Below are 20,352 nucleotides of genomic sequence, written 5' to 3'. Positions count from 1 at the left end.
TCTCCCCCCCTGCCCTGAGGTTTTCAAAAACCTCCCTACTTTCTCATTGTTTCCTTGATTTCGGTTTTTTTTTTTTTTTAAAGATTTTATTTATTTATTTAACAGACAGAGACCACAAGTAGGCAGAGAGGCAGGCAGAGAGAGAGGAGGAAGCAGGCTCCCCGCTGAGCAGAGAGCCCGATGCAGGACTCGATCCCAGGACCCTGAGACCATGATCTGAGCTGAAGGCAGAGGCTTAACCCACTGAGCCACCCAGGCGCCCCTTCTGCACAATTTTTTGGATCTCCTTCTGCTTCCTGCCTGCCCTTCCCCCCACCTCCGCTGCCTTTGTCACAGGGGTTTCCTCTCCCCTCTGAACTTGGATTTCCCAGGGTGGCTTCGTTCTGCCTTATGTGGTACCCATTTGGGCCTTTGTCCTAGCCCCTGATTAGATGGTACAGTCTTTGAGAGCAGGGACCAAGGATCCTCCAAGATCCAGTCCAGGCCTCTCCCGGGACACTTCAACCACCAGGCCTCAGTAGAAAAGGCCACTCCTTGCTGTGCCCACACTTCTGTCTGCACCGAGTTTGTGGTTCGCCATTTCTTGTTTGCTCACTGTCTCCCTGACAATGTGAATGTCTTAATGACGAGGATGCCGACTTACTCATCTGTAACCACAATGCCTAGTAAATGGAGTTGACACTGAGTGTTTTCTGAATAAATGACTATTTCCCTTTGTATTACAGCTTTAGCACAGTGCACAGAGCAAGAGCCTAGTATATATGTTTTTTAAGTGAATCACGTCCCCTCATTTTACAGATGAGGAAACTGAGGCCCGGAGAGGTGACTGGATTGGCCTAGGGTCCTGCCGCAAGTCAGTGGCAGAGAACTAGAAGCAGGCTTCCTGACTGCCATGGAGCAGTCATTTTGCATCACAGCACCTGTTAGGTAAGGACCTCTGTCCTCTTGGTGGCTTTTGGAAGGCTTCCCCACGAAGTCCTCACTCTACCTGCTCCGCATCTTGCCCCTCTCCAGGCTTGCTGACCAGCAGCAGGCCTTCCCCTAAACAGAATAGCAAGAGTCTGATCTGGTTCATGATGATTTTCTTTCCCTCCTCTATGGTCTCCGTTTGAGAACTGGAGTGTGCTACTTTTCAGTGGGGGTGAAAATAGTCTTTTTCTAAGCTCTTGTCTGTTTTCTTGGCTGATCACAGCTAAATCAATTAGATTAAATCAATTAGAATAATTGATTTTAAAGATTTACGGTTTATCATACAAGCAACGTGACCACATCTGTCAAAAACCTCTTCTGGTAGATCAACCACTGCTAGCACTTTGGTGTCTTTCCCATCTTGGTGTGTTTGTTTCCTTTCAACAGGTATTTTTCCTTGGCCATCAGCCAGTGTGCCAGGAAAGGGGAAAGGCTGTGGGGATCTTGGGAGTCTTCAGAGGGCCCGCAGAGCAGTCCCAGCTCCACTTTCTCTAAACTGTCCCTGGGAGATCTGCCCTATCTCCAGGATCTCGCTTCATGCGGCTTCCCTGAGCCTGACTCCAGTCTAGCCTCCAGCCGCATATACCCTCCTGAATGGCTGGCCTTGGTGGCAGGTCTTGGTGTCCTCATGCTGTGGCCCAAAGGACTGGGGGATCCCCTGGGAGTGAGATGTTAACCTAATGGGGAGTCACTTTTATAAGTCACCAACTCACCTCTGATTGTGCGGACTCTGTCTTCCCATTTTTGCATTAAAAACTGTGGGATGTTGCATTTAAGCAGGGGGCAAGCAGCGATGGAATTCTGGATAGGGCGCCTAATTTGTTGGGGAGGAATAAGAAGACTAATGGGAAGAAAAATCAGCAAGGGAAGAATGGAGGGGTGAAGGATGGGAAGATATTATTCGAGAAATAGAATCTTGAAGCTAAGGAGAGGTTTAGAGAGTCTTTAGTTCAGTGGCTGCTCTGACATACATGCGCATGTGCAAAACTCTCGGTTCAGATGAAGTCTCACCCGGAAGCCCATTCCAGTAGTCAAGACTATCACTGTATTAACATTTATTCAGCACTCCTGTGCCAGGCACAAGGTTCAGCTCTTTTCAAACATGATTCTTTGAACCCTCCCAACAACAAAGTAGGTAACTCTATTAGCCTAATAGGTAAGAAATTGAGACCCAGAGAGTAAGAATCCCACTTAAGGTTGGGCAGCTAGTAAATGGCAAAGGCCACCATATGCCTGTCTCGTTCTGGAGACCATCTCCTAACCCACCATGTGTTAAGTTCCCCATCTTTATTACTCTCGTTGGAAGTGGAGGGCCTGGGACCTAGAGCCTTCTGGAGTGTGATTTCACGGGTGGTGTTGCAAAGGCCTCTGCTGTAATGTCAGCTGGACAAAACCCCAAGTCTCCCTTCTACCAAGTGGCTTAGAAGACCTTGCCAGTGATCCTGGGTTGGAGATAGGCTGTTTAGGGAGAGTTAGGCTGGGTTAGGGAGATCTAGATGAGGGGGATGGAGTAAGGCACAGGAGTCCCTCCTACTGCCCATTAGCTGTGAGAAGATGTTTTCAGTTTCACCCTTGGGAAATCCCATGGAATATCCTTTGTGTCTGAAGAACATGCCAAGGGCTGGGACAGATGAATGATACTCTTAAAATTTCTTAAATTTTAAAAATTTCTTAAAATTCTTAAAATTTTTTTTAAGAATTCAATTAATTAACATATAGTGTATTGTTTGTTTCAGTGGTTGAGGTCAGTGACTCATCAGTCTTATATAACACCCAGTGCTCATTATATCACGAGCCCTCCTTAATGTCTATCACCCAATTACCCCATCCTCCCACCCACCTGCTCTCCGGCAACCTTCAGTTTGTTTCCTATGATTAAGAGTCTCTTTGGTTTGTCTCCCTCCCTGACATCGTCTGGCATTATTTTTTCCTCTCTTTTCCCATGATCCTCTGTTTTGCTTCTTAAATTCCACATATGAGTGAGATCATCTGATAATTGTCGTTCTCTGATTGACTTGCTTCGCTTGCCATAATATCCTCTAGTTCCATCTACGTCTTTTCGAACGGCAAGATTTTGTTTCTTTTGATGGTTGAGTTGTTTCCATTGTATACATATACCGTATCTTCTTTACCCATTAGATGAGTGCTACTCCCTTTTAAACGGCTCAAGTCCATTTGAGCACACCTTCAATTCTTGCTGAAAATACATTTCCACCCCTCCTGCCCTATCACCACTATCCCCTATCACACACCCCCGTCACTATTTTAGTGTACTTGGAAAAACTTCCCAGTTTAGAAGACTTGCCAGGGACACAGTGGACCGTGTTTACCTTCCCTCTCCAGAATTTCTCCATGCCCTGGAACAAAAGGAGGGAAGTTCTATTTACTGAGCACCTGTTAGATGCAAGGCACTTCATACCTTACTTCATTCAGTCCTCATGACCCTTGTCAAGTAGTGTGCCCATCCTACAGGTGAGACAACCAAGGCACAGAGGGGCTAAGGAATTTGCTCAGAGTCAGTAGGTTTGAACAGGCTGCGAGAGGCATAGGGCACTCTCTTTCCATATCATCCGGTCACTCTGGTGATCCTCAGCCCCAGTGTGAGCACCAAACTCAATTCCAGCCATTTTTGGTGGCAGAAACAGCTCTGTGAGGGATTCCCGTGTTGTGGACCTGTTCATGGCCCTGGCCCCTGACTCTCCTCCACAGAGGTCAGTGACACGGCAGGAGTCCTGGATGAGGAATCGTTCCCCTCATGGCAGGTCAGGGGCAGTGATTTCGAAACCCCAGCAGGTGAGCGTGGAGCAGGCTGCCAAGGGGCTAGGCAGCTAGAACTCTAGCCATAGCTTGTCAGGGAGCGGGGGAGGCAGCTAGCTTCTCCAGCTGCAGTGAGGAGGAAACACAGAGTTCTTACATATCCATCCCATTAGTCTATCCATCCATCCATCCATCCCTCCGTCCATCCACTCAACTCTCCATGTGGCCCTTCAGCACACAGTCCGAACACAAAGGAGGAGGAACTAGTTTTCTTGTTGCCGTGATCCTCAGTTTTCCTGATCAGTGTGGGGACATGGGGTGACCTGCTCACTGGGACTGCCTCTGCCTGGATTCACTCTGACCTTGGGCAAGTCACTTCTCCACTTGGAGAGTTTGTGGGGCTGAAAAAACCTGAGAGCTGCCTGCCTTGTTGTGCAGGTCACTTGGGCAGGTAAGGAATTCATGATGGATTGGGACTGGATCTCAGGACGATGCCACTCATTTGTAAAGTGGGAGTAGGAATCCTGTCTCTCCTTGCCTCCTGGGATCGTAGGGAGGAGCCCACAGGGTAAAAGCGGTGGGAAAGCTCTCAGAGGTGAGAATGTCCCAGAGGAGCAACCAGAGGCCCTGGCTGCTGGGCCCAGACAGATCCCACAGTGACCACAAGGGGTCAGCAGACACTTGTGTGTTCAGCTACGATCTGCAGGAAGGTACAGGCTTGTGCTCTGGGGTCTGGGAGGGTGGCCAAGTCATTTCATTCCTGGGGACCCATAACACAAAGAGGTGGGGACATAGCCCAGTCCGGCTCCTTGTGGAATCCAGAAGTGTTACTCCAGGTGTTACAGTACAGAGCCTGGTCCGGCTGCTGACTTTGGAACTCTGCCGGGCTCTGAGAGCTGAGGGGGCAGAGCCAGGAGCTGGCCTGGGACTCCCTACACCCCCAAGTAAACTTCCTTTGGGCTTTAGCTTTCCCACCTGCAATCTGGTAGCTGATATGGGCACTTACTTCCAGTTCTCAGATCCTGAGATGTGGCAAAGGGCTTGGCACGCAATAGTGCACCCTAAACACCAGCATTTGAATGGATGGGAGAGACTCCCGCTCTGAGCAAAGCCAGCCTTACACAAAATGATAATTTAGGGTGAGTTTTGCTTTACTCATGTATTTATCACTTGGCAGAATGATTCCTGATGAGATCATTTCAGCCAGTGTGCTCCTCTTGGGAGCACTTTCAAGGTTCCACCGCTGGAGTGACCCCCAGTGAGAAGCTTTGTGTGACGGTCTTTCTCAGTTCTTCCTGTGGCTCACCAGCATTCACCTTCTGCTTCGTTCAGCATGTGTTTCTTGAGCTCCTTGTGTGGCACTCTTGAAAGTGCTAGAACAAAACTGACTCAAATTCCCCGCCCTCATGGAGCTTACATTTGAACGTCTCTGGGAGGGGGGAAATGAATCAGATGAAAACCTGGTTGTGGCTGGTGCCTCCTTTGGCTCTACAGAGAGAATTATATGGGCTGTATCTGCCCTGTTCAACCCCTCGGCTACTGGAAATGCTGCCCACAAGCCTGGAAGGCTGCCTGTGTCTTCATTCCTCACTGCCGCAGAAAGGTCTCGTTCATCTGATGGATGTGTGCTCTGTAGCTGGATGACTCTGAGTCAGAATCTTAGCTCTGTCTCTCAGGAGAAAGTTATTTTACCCTCCCCCTGACCTTGGAGCTTTACTTTCTCATCTGAAAATGGGAATAATTGTGGTACCTACCTTCGTAGTGAGTTCACTGAGCTCACACTCAGTGAGCGAATGCTCATTATCAGCAACCTGGCACGAGGCCTGGCCCCTTGCTGGGTAAATGTAAAGGGGGTTGGGGTGTAATTGTAACTGTTGTGATGTACTTGGAGTTGACATGTAAACCTCGAGAGGCAGCCAGGTACAGGGGAGTGAGCCCCCCTCCTTTTGCTCTGAGACCTTGGGTGGCATACATCCTGTCTCTGGGTTTTGGCGGACTTCTCTCTTCCCTCGGATTTCAGTTGATCCCTCAGGAGGAAGAGGTTGGACTGAGATATACCCATAACCCTTTAGTCAGTGAGTGCCTGGTGGGAACGTGGTCACGGAGCAGTGGTCAGTCATTGGGGCCCCAATCAGGCCTCCTTCTGGTAGTTCTACTGGGCGAGTACACAGGCTCTGCAGGATAAAATGGTCACAGGGAAAGATGGTTCCTTGGCTTTGTTTAAAAAGCAAATTAGAGGGCCAGGAGCATCTGAGCCTGTGGAACCTAGCTTTCCAAACTTATTTCCTGTACTTCTTCCCAAGAGCCAAACCTCATGAATTCTCTCTCTTCTCCAAAGAAGCCTCTTGATTTTCTAGCTGGAACCTCTGCTCCTACTGTTTACCCTGTGAGGGATACAGCCCTCCCTCCTCTACACTTGAAATTCAGCTCAGACGCTTTAAGGGCCGGGTTTCCGGTCCACCCTCATGAAGCCCGCCCTGGTGTGAGCTTTCCCTTCCTGGATGAGATGCGCCCCGCCCGTCTCTCATACCTGGTGTTACCGTCCTTTACCATATTCCCTTCATTCTCTAATGGGACCCGGAGCTCCCACTGGGAGGGCCTGCACAAAGGGAGGCTTGGCTGCCCCTTTCTTTGTGAAATTTGCATTATGTACCACTGACCATATTCTTTGGAACTCCCGGCGCATTTCCAAGATGTTTTCTGTTTTCTTTTTCCTTCTACTGCCTCAGAGATTCATGTGCTATGTCACTGAAGAATCAGAAAGATTTTCTTTTTTTTTTCCAAAGATTTTATTTATTTATCTGACAGAGATCACAAGCAGGCAGAGAGGCAGGCAGAGAGAGAGAGGAGGAAGCAGGCTCCCCACTAGGCAGAGAGTTGACTCGGGGCTCGATCCCAAGACCCTGAGATCATGACCTGAGCCCAAGGCAGATGCCCAACGACTGAGCCACCCAGGCGTTCCCCAGAAAGATTTTCAAACACAGCCTATGATTTCTATCACTCTAGGCAGAGGGCAAATCAGAGGTTGCTCACCAATAGTCCTCTTGGGGCTGACAGTGTGGGTGTTGAATTTGGTCTATGTTTTCCACTCTTGAGGTTAAGCACTTTGGGTGCAGTATTCAAGCTCTGATTAGCAACAGCTCCTACCGTGATTTTTGACCTAAAGCAAAGTGCACTTACTCCCTGGCCCCTGAAGACAAGCGAGTTTGTGATCACCCCAGAGTGCGAGAACATGGGTTCCTTTAAAAATATTTAACTAGTTTCTACAACTTTAAACTTGCTCCTTATACAAAAATGAAATGTACAGTCTATATTAACGAAATGGGAACTGCCCTCTTGCTCCTCTCTGGGACCACCAAGTTAACAGTTTTCTCTGCATCTTTCCGGAAATGTTCTAAGATCACAGGTCCTTAAGATGACGTTCATGATCTTCATAAACTGTACGTAAAATATTAGATGTAAATGCTGATTTGCATATTTTCTAGGTTCCATCATCTTATGGGCGTCCATGATCCCCTCCCACTTCCCCACCGACATTAAGACCACTGACTTTGAGACTTCTAGTTCAGTATGTGTGACTAGCACCCATGTTGACCTCTCCTCTTTCTTGAGACCCCACTGAAATAGAAGTATAGAAAATTCAAAAAGTACTAAACACTCAACAGCAAAGAGAACTAGGAAGAAGACCTCACTCCACAAATATTCCTTGAATTCCTATTATATGCCAAGTCTGCTTCTAGGCCCTGATGGTAGAGCAATGAAAGAAAAAATTCCTGCCATCCTGGAGCTTACATCCTAATAAGAGGAGACAAATAAACCAAATAAATCGTTTAGAAGGTGACAAATTCTGTGGGAGAAAGAGAAAATAACCATGGGGGCTTGGGAAGGCCATGTTGGGGGGTGTTTCCATTTCAAAGAAAGGTGGATCATTGGTGCATGAGAGATTTCAACAAGTGCTTGGAATATGGAAGAAGAGGAGAGCTCTTTATGAATGAAACAGGTGAAAGTAGCAGCCAAGAACATTCTCTTAGCCAACTAAGGAGGAGATGGGAGTCAGCTGGCTTGAAAGAACCCAGGGAGGCTTTGGACTCAAAGTCAACAGGTTATAGAAGAAGGGAGGAAGGAGGAAAGAGAATGAAAATAGGAGATTTTATTCCTTAAGCTAGTTGTAAGAGTCACCTCTATTGTCACCTCTGTTGTTATTTGTAGGCCTTAAACATATTTTTACGATATTCTTTTGTATCTACTTAGTATAAAATAAACTCACACACAGCCTGGGGAGATGGGCCTGTGGGGTGGTTGATACCTGCCCCTAACCACTGTCCTACCCTTCTCTACACTCAAGTTTCCAAGGTGCAGGTAACATTTCTCCCAGGCAGAAAACAGGATGGCTTTTCTCTAAAGAAATTGAATTCAGTTTGTCAGGTCAGCTAGAACTTGCAGTGTGGATGTTGGTACCATAGTCAGGCCTCCTGACTCTGCTATTTATGATTCTGCCACATGGGGCTTCTAGCTGGGTATTCTCATTTAGCGAAAGGACCAGAGGGAAACCAGACCTAATTGTATAAAAGCAGAAGAAACCTACATCAACTCATTTTACAAGGTATTTATTAAGGGGCATACAACCAGAAAGTGGCCAGCCTGGGATTTGAACAGAGGCCTTCCCTCCATACTTGTGCTCTTAGCTCATATATATCCTATCCTGGGTAAAAAAATTAAAAAGACATGAACTACTATGAATATTTCTATCTGTGCCCACAAGCTGGTAAGGGAATCTGTCTGAATTTCAAAGGAAGACCAATGGGAAGAGAAAGGCCTGGGTTTGTTGTGATTGATTGATTGATTGAAATAGGTTCCACATCCAACCTGGGACTTGAACTCACAACCCTGAGATCAAGAGTTGCATGATTTACCAACTTAGCCAGCCAGGTGCCCTGAAAGGGCTGCGTTGTTACCCAGTTAGCAAGGTGACGTTGGGCTTGACCGCAGGTGTAAGTGGTGGCTGTGACCAGCTCTGTGGCATGAGGTTGGATCCAGCTACCCTGGAGTCTTCCCACCCACAAGGGCCTTCTCTGATTGTCCCTCTTTAGCTTTTCCTACTCCTAAGGTCCTCAGGGGCAGCCTGGCAAGGCTTCTTTTGGGGATAGGAGGCAGGTTTCTGGGGGCAGGTATGTCTGGTGTCTCTATTCTCTTATGACACAGGTGGACAGGCTTTGGGGCTAGAGAAACTTCTGTTTGAACCTGGCTCCCCATTTGTCCTTGGTGTGACTCCGGGCAGGCCTTTAGCTCTGTGAACCTTGATTCCCTCTTATAGAAACATGGGGGAACTTACAGGTTGTTGGAAAGGTAGGAGGTGAGGTTTGAAAAAGGCCCAACATTTGTAAAACAAAGGCATTTCCTGGTAATTTTCAAATGTACACAAAAGCAAAAGCCAAGGAAACAATATAATGTATGCATGTGTACCCATCACCTGGCTGGGACACTGTCAACCCCTGACCATTCGTTTCTCATCTGCTCCCCACCCACCTCATTTTTTTTTTTTTTTTTTAAGATTTTATTTATTTGCCAGAGAGAGAGAGAGAGTACACACAAGCAGGCAGAGAGGCAGGCAGAGGCAGTGAGAGAAGCAGGCTCCCCGCCAAGCAAGGAGCCCGATGCGGGACTCGATCCCAGGACCCCGGGACCACGACCCGAGCCGAAGGCAGCGGCTCAACCAACTGAGCCACCCAGGTGTCCCCACCCACCTCATTTTTTAAAAAGCTGTATTATTTGAAAGCAAATCCAAGTATCATATAATTTCACCCAGAGGGAAATCAGAATGTATCTCTATAGATAAATCCTTTAGAAAACACAATACCATTCTAACACATAACAAAATAAACAATTTCTTAATATTTCCTAAAACCCAGTCTTGGTTCAATATTACCCAATTGTCCCTGATACACATTTTTTGCAACAGGTTTGAATCAGGATCTAAAGAAGGTTCACATACTGCATCGGTTGATACGTCTCTTAAGTCTTTTTAAAATGGATAACATTTTCCTTTTCCCACCTTTTTTTTTCATAGGCCATGTATTTATTGAATACATGGTCATTTGGATATGGGTGTTCCTATTTTATGAATTTGATTGACTTACTTCTTGGGTCACTCAGCATGTTCCTCTGTCTCTTCCATTTCTTTTATACCGATCAGGCTACAAGCCGGATACAATTCAGGTTTAGGGTTTTTTTCAGAGGTAAGAGGAGGGGAAAAGTACAAATGCTTCGTATGTGTTTCCTATTGGGTTACATCCAGAGACACATAATGTCTTGTCATTGCATTTTTGGCGGTGGAAGATTCATCTGTAGATTCAGCTGACATCAGTCTGCTAAGTCCTTTTTGAAGTTCCCCATTGACCCCATCACTTAGAAGCTTTGATGATCATTGTCTGGACCCATTATTTCATTTGGGGTTGCCAAAAGATGACATTTCCTTCTAATTTTGTTATTCCTTCTCATTTATTAGCCAATTCTTTTATAAAAAATTTCTCCCTCATAAACTCCTTAGTTATAGAGGGTTTGTATAAGAAAGGAAGGATACAGACTTAATATCAGTTTTCAGAATAATGAATTGGTGTTGGTCATCAAAGGCAACCAATGAAGTTTCGTTTCTCTTTATGTAACTTTAAGAATTTGTGGGTCTAACTTATGGATCTTCATATATTTGATGTTTAGCCCGTTGTAATAATTCTTTTGGATGCTCGTTGGCCTGTCCTCGGCCTGTGGGAGTCCCTTTCAAGTTGGCTTCTAAGTCCTTAATGGCCTCTTTACTTTCTGGGGGTGACAAGATGTCTCAGGCAGGCTCATCTTGCATATTTTCTGCCCCAGACTTGGAGATAGCCATTTCTCCAGCAGGTGGAATCTGGCACTTAAAATTTAAAAAATCTCCCAGGAGATCCCAGTGCCCAGGAGACCCACTTTCTGTAGGTTATAGGGTATTCTTGATTGTGTGGTGTCCACCTAGCTCCCTGTTTCATCTCCTGCTCTGGTCTTTCAGATATGCTGAGCTCTTTGTTGTTTCTCCTGTTTGAGGCTTTGTGCATGTTGATTTCTTTGCCTTGAATGTCCCTCCACTCCCTGCCCTCTGACTCAGTGCAAACCTTGCCCTTTCTGTGATACCTTCTTCACTCGCTCTGGCAGCTGCCTTAGAGCCTATTATCCATTTATTGCAGAAGTCAAAACATATAATTAAACTTTTAATAGTTGGCTTCCTTCCTTGGGGTTGCACACACATCTGGCACATACTGAGCCAGCGCTGAGCTTTTCCACTGCTGTGGCTGTTTTCCAAGCCTATTAACCTTGGTCTCATCTCTCTGCTCTGGCCTCTGTTTAATTCATTTCATGAAACATTTCACAGAGCACCCCTCTAGTTAGATAACTAGAGAATACTTACTGAGCATTTACTATGCCAAATGTGCTTTACATACATGATTTTATTACTCTCAACTGGTGAGGTAGGGATTATTATCCTCATTTTACAGATGAGCAAGAGGAAGCTCAATGAGGTGGCTGAAGGTTCTATAGGTAGGGAGTGGCTGGGCTGGGATTTCCGTAGTGGATCTGATGCCCAGAGCCCAGGATTTTCTCTTTACATCACCATCCATCAAAGTGCGGTCAATGATCCACCCACATCAGAAACCCCTGGGGAGCTCATTAAAATGCATGCTCCGGGATTCCACCCCAGACCTACTGACTTAGAATCCCAGGAAGATGCAGATGGAAAACTAAATTTCCAATAAGCTTTCTTGGGACGAACCGAAACATTATTTTTTGAATAGGTGAAGCACACAGTTAAAACATTCAAAAGGTTCAAAGGGTAGAAGTGAAAAGCGAACACTCCAACTCCATCCCCTAGTTGTCCAGTTCTCAGAGGTAACCACTTTTCCTTGACTCAAACCAAGACCATCTTTGTATTTACATGATATACCAAGATAGGTAGGTTTCTGCATTCCCAAGCTCACAAAAATCTGCAGGTAGGACCGCTATTCAGGGCTAAGTGTCCCAGTAAGGGGTCCCAGAGTCACCAGAAAAGATAGCAAGAAATTCTGTTTGGGGAGTGTCTGCACCACCTGCACCTTCCAGCCTGCTTAGCTCAGGCTATCACTTTGTGTAGGAGTCTGGTCCCTGCATAGGCAGTCTTGTCACAAGTAAAGAGCAGGAAAGAACAGTGGGCAAAAGGAGAGTAAGACACATTAGGATGGGTAGAGGGCAGCCGGCACAGAATTCTAGAAAAGGAAGGATCTGGGTGGGAGGACCAAAGTCAACATTTCCACTTGTATACCCCCGTTATTTGTGGTAATCATCGACCTTTCCCTTTAGGACAGTCTTTAAAACATTTAACCTTTCTGGGATCACAGACTTCTTTGGGAATCTCATGAAAACCGTGGACTTTCTCCCTAGAAAAATGCACAGACACATAAAACTCTGCAGGCGACTGCAGAAGCCTCATAGACTGCCAGGCAGGATTACCCAGGGATATCAGGAGGTCCAAGAGGTCCAGGAGGTCCAAGAACTCCGCTTTTAGATGTCCTTGTTACACCTAAAAAGCCCAGTTTACAAAAATTCTTTCTGTATTTGTTTAGAGAGCCTGACTATGCCGCGACTTGCAGCCAAGTGCCAGGGCATGAACTCGAGGCCAGCTTGCTCAGGAGATGGAGGCGTTGGTGACTTCAGCCATTGCACCTCCTCTTCGGGGTAAGGACCCACAGACCCCCATGGGGGGCGGTGGGCGTCCTCCACAGCTTTTAGCGTCATCCGCCTGGGCCCCCGTGCTTCGGACGCATTTCGTGGTTTCTGAGCGCGGCACCTGCTCCCCCACACCGCGATCTCCCGGGTTTCGGGGAACGAACCCACCCCGGACGGGGGAGCGCCGGCACCGAGCCCGGCAGGCAGAGTCGCGCTGGGAGCCGGCGGGCTCCGCATTCATCATTGTTCCCCCAGCGCCTGGCACGGGTTGGAGCGCAGGCGGCGAGGGTGGCCTAAAGCGCGCCGTCCCTTCCGCGTCGCCGGCCCGCGAAGCTCTAGCGCCACAGGTGTTTCCAGGGCGCCTTCCAAGGGCCAGACCTGAGCCCAGCACTGGCGACGCAAGAGAGGGACAACTGGACCAACTCCGGCCCGCTGCGCGCGGGGAGGACAACAGTCGGCCGGCGCTGGCTGCTCGGGGCGCACGGGGCCGCGAGGGGACCTGCGCGCGCCCCCGCCCCGCGCCACGCGCTCGTGACGGCGCCCCCGGCCCCGCCCCCGGCCCCCGCCTCCCGCTTCCCCCTCCCCGCGACTCGGCCGCGCTCCGGTCGGCGGGCTCTATGGGGAAAGCGGCCGCTCTGTGCCGAGGCAGCGGCTGTGGCGGCCGCTCCCGCGGACTCTCGTCGCTGTTCACGGTTGTCCCCTGCCTGTCCTGCCACACGGCGGCGCCGACCATGAGCGTTTCCACGCCTGGCCCCGGGCCGGAGCCCAAGCCTCAGCCCAAGCCTCCGCCCCAGCCTGTGCCGAAGCCCGAGCGGCCGCCGGGGTCAGAACAGGCGCCGGAGCCACTTTCTGAGCCGGTGCCAAGATTGGAGCCTGTGTCTGAGAAGACATCTGAGCCAAGGCCAGAGTCCAGACAGGGAACGGAACTGCTGCTGGGTTTGGGGCGGGGGTCAGGGCCCCGGCAAGAGTTGGGCTCAAGTGTAAGGGCTGGGACCTGCCCCAAGGCCTTATCAGAGCAGCTGCCCGCACTGGGGCCAGTAGTGGGGAGCGCGCCCTGGACCAAACCCGAGCTGGGGTCGCAGGCGGTGTCAAAGCCCCCGCCCCTGCTGCGACCCGGACAGGCCAAGGCGTCTCTTGGGGTTCCAATGTCAGGGACTGGCACGACCTCCACGGCACCCAAGGTCTTACTGCCTCTGGACAGCTTCAAGGGCTGGCTGCTGAAATGGACCAACTACCTGAAAGGGTACCAGCGCCGTTGGTTCGTGCTCAGCAATGGTCTGCTGTCTTACTACAGGTACGCGGGTGCCACTTTGGGGCATCTGAGGTTGGAGGGTGGTGATGCTGCCCTGATGGTGACAGAGGTTGTCTAGGGGTGGAGGACACTGCCACTAGCCGAGGGATGTTTGGGAACATGGACTCTAGCAGGATAAATAATATCTCTGACCAGCCTCCGAGGGCTGGGGGTGCTGACCACCACCCCTCCCCCACCAGCTTGGGTTTAAGGAGTGAGTGGGGAGGTGGAGTGAGAGTGACCTGGGGCCTCAGGGCCCCTCTGGTCTTGGTGGTAGTGGAGCCTCAGGCAGCCAAACGGTGTCAGTTCCCCAAAATCTTTGATTCTGGTTCAGGATCTAAGGTCATTGTGTTAGGGATTGAGGGGAACAATCACCTTGTTCGGTCCTTGGGACCCACTGTGGAAGGATCCTACAACAAGCCTTCCAGGGAATTCTAATGCTGGCTCAGGTTTGAACAAATGGCATTAGAATTCCCTGGAAGGCTTGTTGAAACACTGAGTACTTGCCTCTCTGCCGAGTTTCTGATGCAGTCTAAGGGTCTAGGAGGATCCAAACTTTGGCACTTCTCATAAGTTCCCAGATGCTGCTGCTCCAGACCACAGTCTGAGAAGGACTGCTCCATTGTCTTTGCAAACAGGAGGGCCCTGCCTTGATGTCTGGTGCAACCCAGGTCACTTCCGTGACTTCACTTGGTCAGGCCGTATCCCTTCAGGTCACTCACTATAGGGTTTGTAGGATCCTTACTAGCCCTTTTGGAACATAGCTTCTGGAGGATTGTTGAGTCTATGATGCCCTTGATAATTGGGGAGCTCCACTGAATTTAAGCGATGGTTCCCACTCCAAAACAGGGATCACTGTCATTAATTCCTGGCAGGGGAGAAAAGCGACAAATATTTCTCCTTTGCCTTTCTCATGTGGTATCTTGGTGCCCCTCAGCTGCTCCCTCCAGATCACACAGAACATAGCGTTCTTATAGTTAGGCAACCAAACAAGAAATGATTCTTTTCCAAAGGGTGTTTTTATCCCACTTACCATTCTCTGTTAGATGTGTAAACATTTCACCAAGACATGCAGTGGTAGGGATCATCAGTGATTTGCTATAAATGTGTCACTGTCAGTTGTGGACTGGCCACACTAGCAATGGAGAGAGAGTCTGACCTGGGCCTGTTGTACTCCAGGCTCTGTGCCTGTCCCAGATCTGTGTCCTAATGCCCACTCACGCTTGAGTTCGCATTGTTGAGTTATCTGTGTTTACCAGGTACTACTAACCTAGAGGGGTCAAGGTAATGTTTATAAGGGTCCTACATTTCTAGTGGAAGTAAAATCTGACCCCATGCAATTTTGTTTTGTTTTATTCTAATTGAAAGAGCAAAGAGATCCCATTTTCTTTTCTCTAAAATAACTGTGTAGACAGTTGGCATTTCAAGGTTATCTCAAAGGTGCAGATTCTCTGGGCAACAAGAAAAATTCTTACTGCTTGCTGATAAGGTTGTGGGGACAGATACTGGTTTGGGGGGGCGGAGGTGGGTGAGAGTAAGTTTCTGGTGTGTGTGCTTGCACAGTCCAGCTCTATAGCTTTGTTTTTGGACATTTCTAGACTCCAGGGCGGGCAGAACTGTGGCTTTACTTGTCTGGGTAAAATGAATGATTCCCGACATTAGGACAGCCCTGTGCCATCATAGTCCTACGTGTGTCTTTCCACAAAAATGTCTTCATTCCCATTTTAGAGGAAAGGAAACCGAGGTCGAAGGAACAAACCTTCTGTGGCTTGTCCAGAAGGGCCTCCCTCGTGGGAGGTGCCCAAATGCCCAGGGAGATGAGTGAGTCTCCAAGTGCAGAAGAAGCCCTTCCAAGGTGGAGCCCAAACTTCTGCTTCTTCCTTGCACTCTTGTTGCACCTTCTGGAAAACCCTCTTTGCTGCCCTCTGTGCTGGGGACAGAGCACCCTCCAGGCCTGTGGCTCATAGCCCTGATGGCAGCAATGTGGGTTATGTGGGCTCTGTCTGTGCACGGTGCTGTATATGTGTGTTCTCTTCTTACCCTGCCTGGAATCCCAGCTCTCAGTGGTTCTTTTTTTTTTTTTTTTAAGATTTCTTTTTTATTTATTTGACAGAGAGTGAGTGAGCACAAGTAGGGAGAGTGGCAGGCAGAAGGAGAGGGAGAAGCAGGCTCTCCACTGAGCAGGGAGCCTGATGCTGGGCTTGATTCCAGACCCCGGGATCATGATCTGAGCCAAAGGCAGACCTTAACCAACTGAGTCACCCAGGGGTCCCTGGGTGGTTCTCCAAATGTGTGTGGCTAGAAGAGAGGCAAGATTGAAGTGCTTGTGAGCTGAAGACAGAGTGAATTTTTATTCGTGAGCTCTCTCCCGTAGGGGCAGGGAGAGCCGGGTTTAACCTGTGAGGGTGATGAGCCTGGTGGAGAAGGAATCAGAGCCATTTCCCTTGCAAGCTTCCCTTTTGGAAAGACCACTCTAATTTTGTTTTATTACTCTTTTTTTTTTTTTCCTAACTACGCAAAGCCTGGTGTTCAGAGAAATATCTTCAGAGAAAATGTGGACCCCTATATCTTGTGCTCCCTACCCTCTTCCATCCTCCAGCCTGTCCCACTCCGGGGTAACCACCACCCCAAATTTGCATCACTGTCCTCTTTCTTTCCTTTTTGTTCAGTTTTATCTCATCTATATGCAGTTCTAAAAGCCTCATACTTTTCATTTCAGCCATTTTTACTTTATAAAATAGGGTATTGCACAATATGTGATTTGGGGGGACTTATTCTGACAGCTTTGTAACAATCCAGGACGTGAGTGTGTCACTTTTTATTTCTCTATTTAGTTCTCTTCTTGATGGCTGACCACGACAGTTCTTTTTTTTTTTTTTTTTAAGATTTTATTTATTTATTTGACAGAGGAGAGAGAGAGAGAATAAGCAGGGGAGCAGCAGGCAGACGGAGAGGGAGAAGCAAGCTCCCTGCTGAGCAGGGGGCCTGATGCAGGGCTTGACCCCAGGACTCCGGGATCATGACCCGAGCCACCCAGGGGCCCCGACCGTGACAGTTCTTGTACATGTCCAGGAGTTTCTCTTGGGTGAAATCGCTGGGTTGTAGGAACGTGAAGGCTCACCTTACATAATGCCAAACTATTTTCCAAAGCAGTCGTTCCAATGTTTATACTCCCACTGGAAGTTAGGAGGTTTTGTGGACCTGTATCCTTTGCAACACTTGGTATTGTCTGCATTGATTTTACCAATCAAGTGGGTATACTATGGTATCTCATAATCTTGACCCGAGTTTCTGTCCCCACTATTTGTACCTTAGTGGAAAATCAGTGGAGTTTTGGATTAGAATTTCTCTGTGAAGTGTGGCTTTTTCAGGTACTTCTGCCCCAGATTTTGCTTGAGAAACTCATTTGATCACTTAAGCTTATTCTAAGGGAGGAAGTACCTCGTGCCAACAGCTGGACTTGGTTACAGTACTATAATCAGGATTAAAAGACCCTCTTCATAAATATTGTCACATATAGAAACAATTTCCAGGAAGTATCAGCAATTGTTGGCAGGTTTTTACTTCTTTCCAGCAATGTGCTAGGAATCTCAATAACTGAAGATGAGGTTCTTATTCTATCGCTGGCACGATTAAGGCACGATTGATCACATATCTGTTTGGACACAAAGAGAATATGGTCTTTGGGTTATTAGTTCCCATTTAACAAATTTTATCCCCAGTTCTCCTCTCAGAGAGAACACGTTATTACATGAAGTTAGGGAAGAATTCACAAGTGCTGTGGAATTTTCCAAGGTATCAGTTAAGCAAGTCCTTAGGGCAAGAGTGTTCCACGCATGAACTTTCTCCATATTAATGACAAAATTGATTGGGTTAAGCAAAATTCTGGTTTGTTTATACCAGTTGCCTCTGTGGTAGCACTATAAATGACATTTGTTTCCTAGGAAACGATTTCAAACAGAAGCGTTTGTTTTGATTTATTTGTTGTTTTGACTGATCTGCATGGGTAGGCATGGCTAGGCCAGTCAGCAAGGAAGACCTCAAAGAAATAGCCTGGGTCTGTACGAAAGAAGGCTGCGGTCAAGTAAGAATAAATTTTGAGTCTTCTGGCTGGGGAAGACTGTTGAGTGTTTGCTGAGCTGGGCCCACTGTAGGTCAGGTAAGGTAAGAGAAGGTCAGGTAAGAGAAGACCAAGACATCTTTGACTCTAGGAGGGATCATGTACTCATTCTTCCAGTGAGACCATCTCTGAAAGGCAAACCCTCATGGAGACGGGGTGCCAGGAAATAGTAGTGTTCTCAACGTCACTCTAGGGAATCCTTGAAGGACGGGGATGGGAAAGACTCTGCAGCCACAAAGTGGCCCCGAGAGGGCAAATCTGCAGGTTAAGCCACTGGGGTCTCTGCACTAGAAGATGGTGGCCTTATCATTTTGGATTCAGCTTTCCTTTAAAATATCATCCAGTATTTCATACTGTAAGACCACTGGGAGGCTGAAAAGGAAAGCACAGGCTGATAACACGTCCACATTTGCTTGAAGTGTATTTTCTTAACATTTAGCCAAGAGGTCATGAGCGGACTGGCAGCATATTTTGAAAGAGCACTGTACACACCAATGTTCTTAGCAAAGTCTAGTGACATGAATTGTAATTTTCCCCACCAAGCCTGCTCCTCCTGCTAACTTTTCTCTTTCTATGAATAGCTGAAAACCTCTGAGTCATGCTTGCTGCCTCCTCCTCCTCTATTCTGACATCAGATGGAATCGCGAGCCCTGCCTTTCTCCTCTAGTCCCTCTGCTCCATTCCTAGGGCCAAATTGTGGGTCAGGTCTGCCTTCTGCTGCACTAATGGCCCAGCTTCCAGCCTCTGCCCTGGACAGCGCCCCGCCACTGTGGTGCTAACTCCCCATCCAACAGGGCCCCGGACTTGCCTTGTCTTCTCTAATCTTCGTTTTCAACAGTTAAACCCCTTATGTTCATACATCCCTGCATGGGTTTTCTCCTGTTTGAAATACCCACAGTGGCCCATGACTGATCCAAGGGCCATGTCTTCCTTCTCTGGGAGACACACACACACACACACACACACACACACACACACTGTGTGAGCATCTCTGCAGACAGCTTTTGTGCCAAAGGAACACCATGGCCAAGTTCGACATCTTCTTTGTCCTCCCCACAGAGCCTCGCAGGTGCTTTGCCGCGGATATGTTCTCAGTGGTTTGGCTAATTTGAATGGAAGCATGAGTGAATGAATGAGAATTGCCTGCAGTTTTATGAGATTTCAGAAAGCCAAGGATGTTAGTGACAAACTTGGGTTTTTCTTAATTTGTTTTCAGTTTCAAAAAGTTGTTTGCTGGAAAGAGATTGGGAGGATAAGTGGGAGATTGCCGGCTGAAGCCCGGACTGCCAGATACAGTTATGAAATGCAGATTATCTGGATATATTATGTTGACAGATTCAACTGTGTTGAAAGAGGCTCTTCAGTGAAACAGTAGCCTCTTTCTGTGGTCCCAGTTCTATTTCCATAGGGTTGCAAGTGTCTATGTACATGATCTGTGTATACCTAGGATGACTTGTCACTTTGTAAAGTGTGGCAGTGGTTGGAGGAACAGGGAGCAAAGGTGAAGCTATTAAAAGGGCTTGTGTCAACCTTATAGCGCCTTCAACTAGTTTCCTGCGCACCGGAAGGTTTGCTTTGCACGCCCTCCATGTGCAAGACCCTGTGGGAAGCAGGTCATGGGTCAGAGGTGACGCCTCCACCCTAAATCCGATCGAATAACAGGCCCTCACATCTGTGGGGTTCTCTGAGGTGTCAGAGCGATGTCTAGTTCACGGTTTCAGGGAGGAGCGCAGGCCAGGAGCATGGTTCGGATATATGGAGGGAGAAGTGGGAGTTCACGGATGGCCCCAGGGGATAGCTCACAGACTCCACCCATCTCATGGGGCAGAGCCTCTGGCGGGGGCCCTGTGTTGGGATCTCCAAGACGAACCCTCCAGGTTCCCTAAAGAGCCAGGAGGACTACTAGGACTCGGCATCTATTTGTGTTTATAGCTGTGCTTTATTACAGTGAAAGGGGGCAAAGCCCCATCAGCAAAAGGGGGAAGGACATAGGGGTGAAGTCTGGGGAGACCATGGGCGAGCCTCTGAGGGTCCTCACCCCTTGGAGTCACACAGGTCACGCTTGATCTCTCTAGCAATGAGTTGCGACAACACGCAGGAAAGGTTGGCAGCCAGAGAAGCTCATCAGAGACTCAGTGGCCATGGTTTTTGCTGCAGGGGGTGGAGGGGGCTGACCACGTGGGCACCGTCTGCCTGGCTCACACCCACCGTCCAGACTGCCAGAATGAAAGCAGGTATTCCGCATAGACCGCTAGTTTGTGCAAGTAGTTTAGGCACAGTGAGCCACCGGTAGCAGTGAGTGAGTGGGGGGGCCCTCCCCAAATCCAGACTCTCAGATGCCAGCCCAGGGCAAATCTCTCAAAGGATAAGTGGTCTCAGGCCAGCTGTGTTCATTCTTTTCTGCATAGCTCTGACCTCTTCTTCCTTGCAGACTTCAGTAACACCAGGCCTGGGTAAGGGCCAACACTCACTCTGGTTCAGGGAGCGTGAG

General features: G+C 48.4%; 1 protein-coding gene across 1 annotated transcript in view; it reads left to right on the top strand.

Moving 5' to 3' along the window:
• Positions 1-13,067: 13,067 nt before the first annotated feature.
• Positions 13,068-20,352, top strand: part of OSBP2 (oxysterol binding protein 2) — a gene marked incomplete at its 5' end in the record, with an annotated part of 159,673 nt that continues 152,388 nt past the window's right edge. The window contains one exon of the mRNA XM_080821621.1: positions 13,068-13,744. Within this exon, the coding sequence (XP_080677747.1) occupies positions 13,068-13,744 (677 nt within the window). The remainder of the gene's footprint in view (positions 13,745-20,352) is intronic.

The sequence above is a fragment of the Martes martes genome (genome assembly GCF_963455335.1).
Source record: "Martes martes genome assembly, chromosome: 13".
Lineage (NCBI taxonomy): Eukaryota > Metazoa > Chordata > Mammalia > Carnivora > Mustelidae > Martes > Martes martes.
This window is presented reverse-complemented; position numbering and strand designations above follow the sequence as displayed.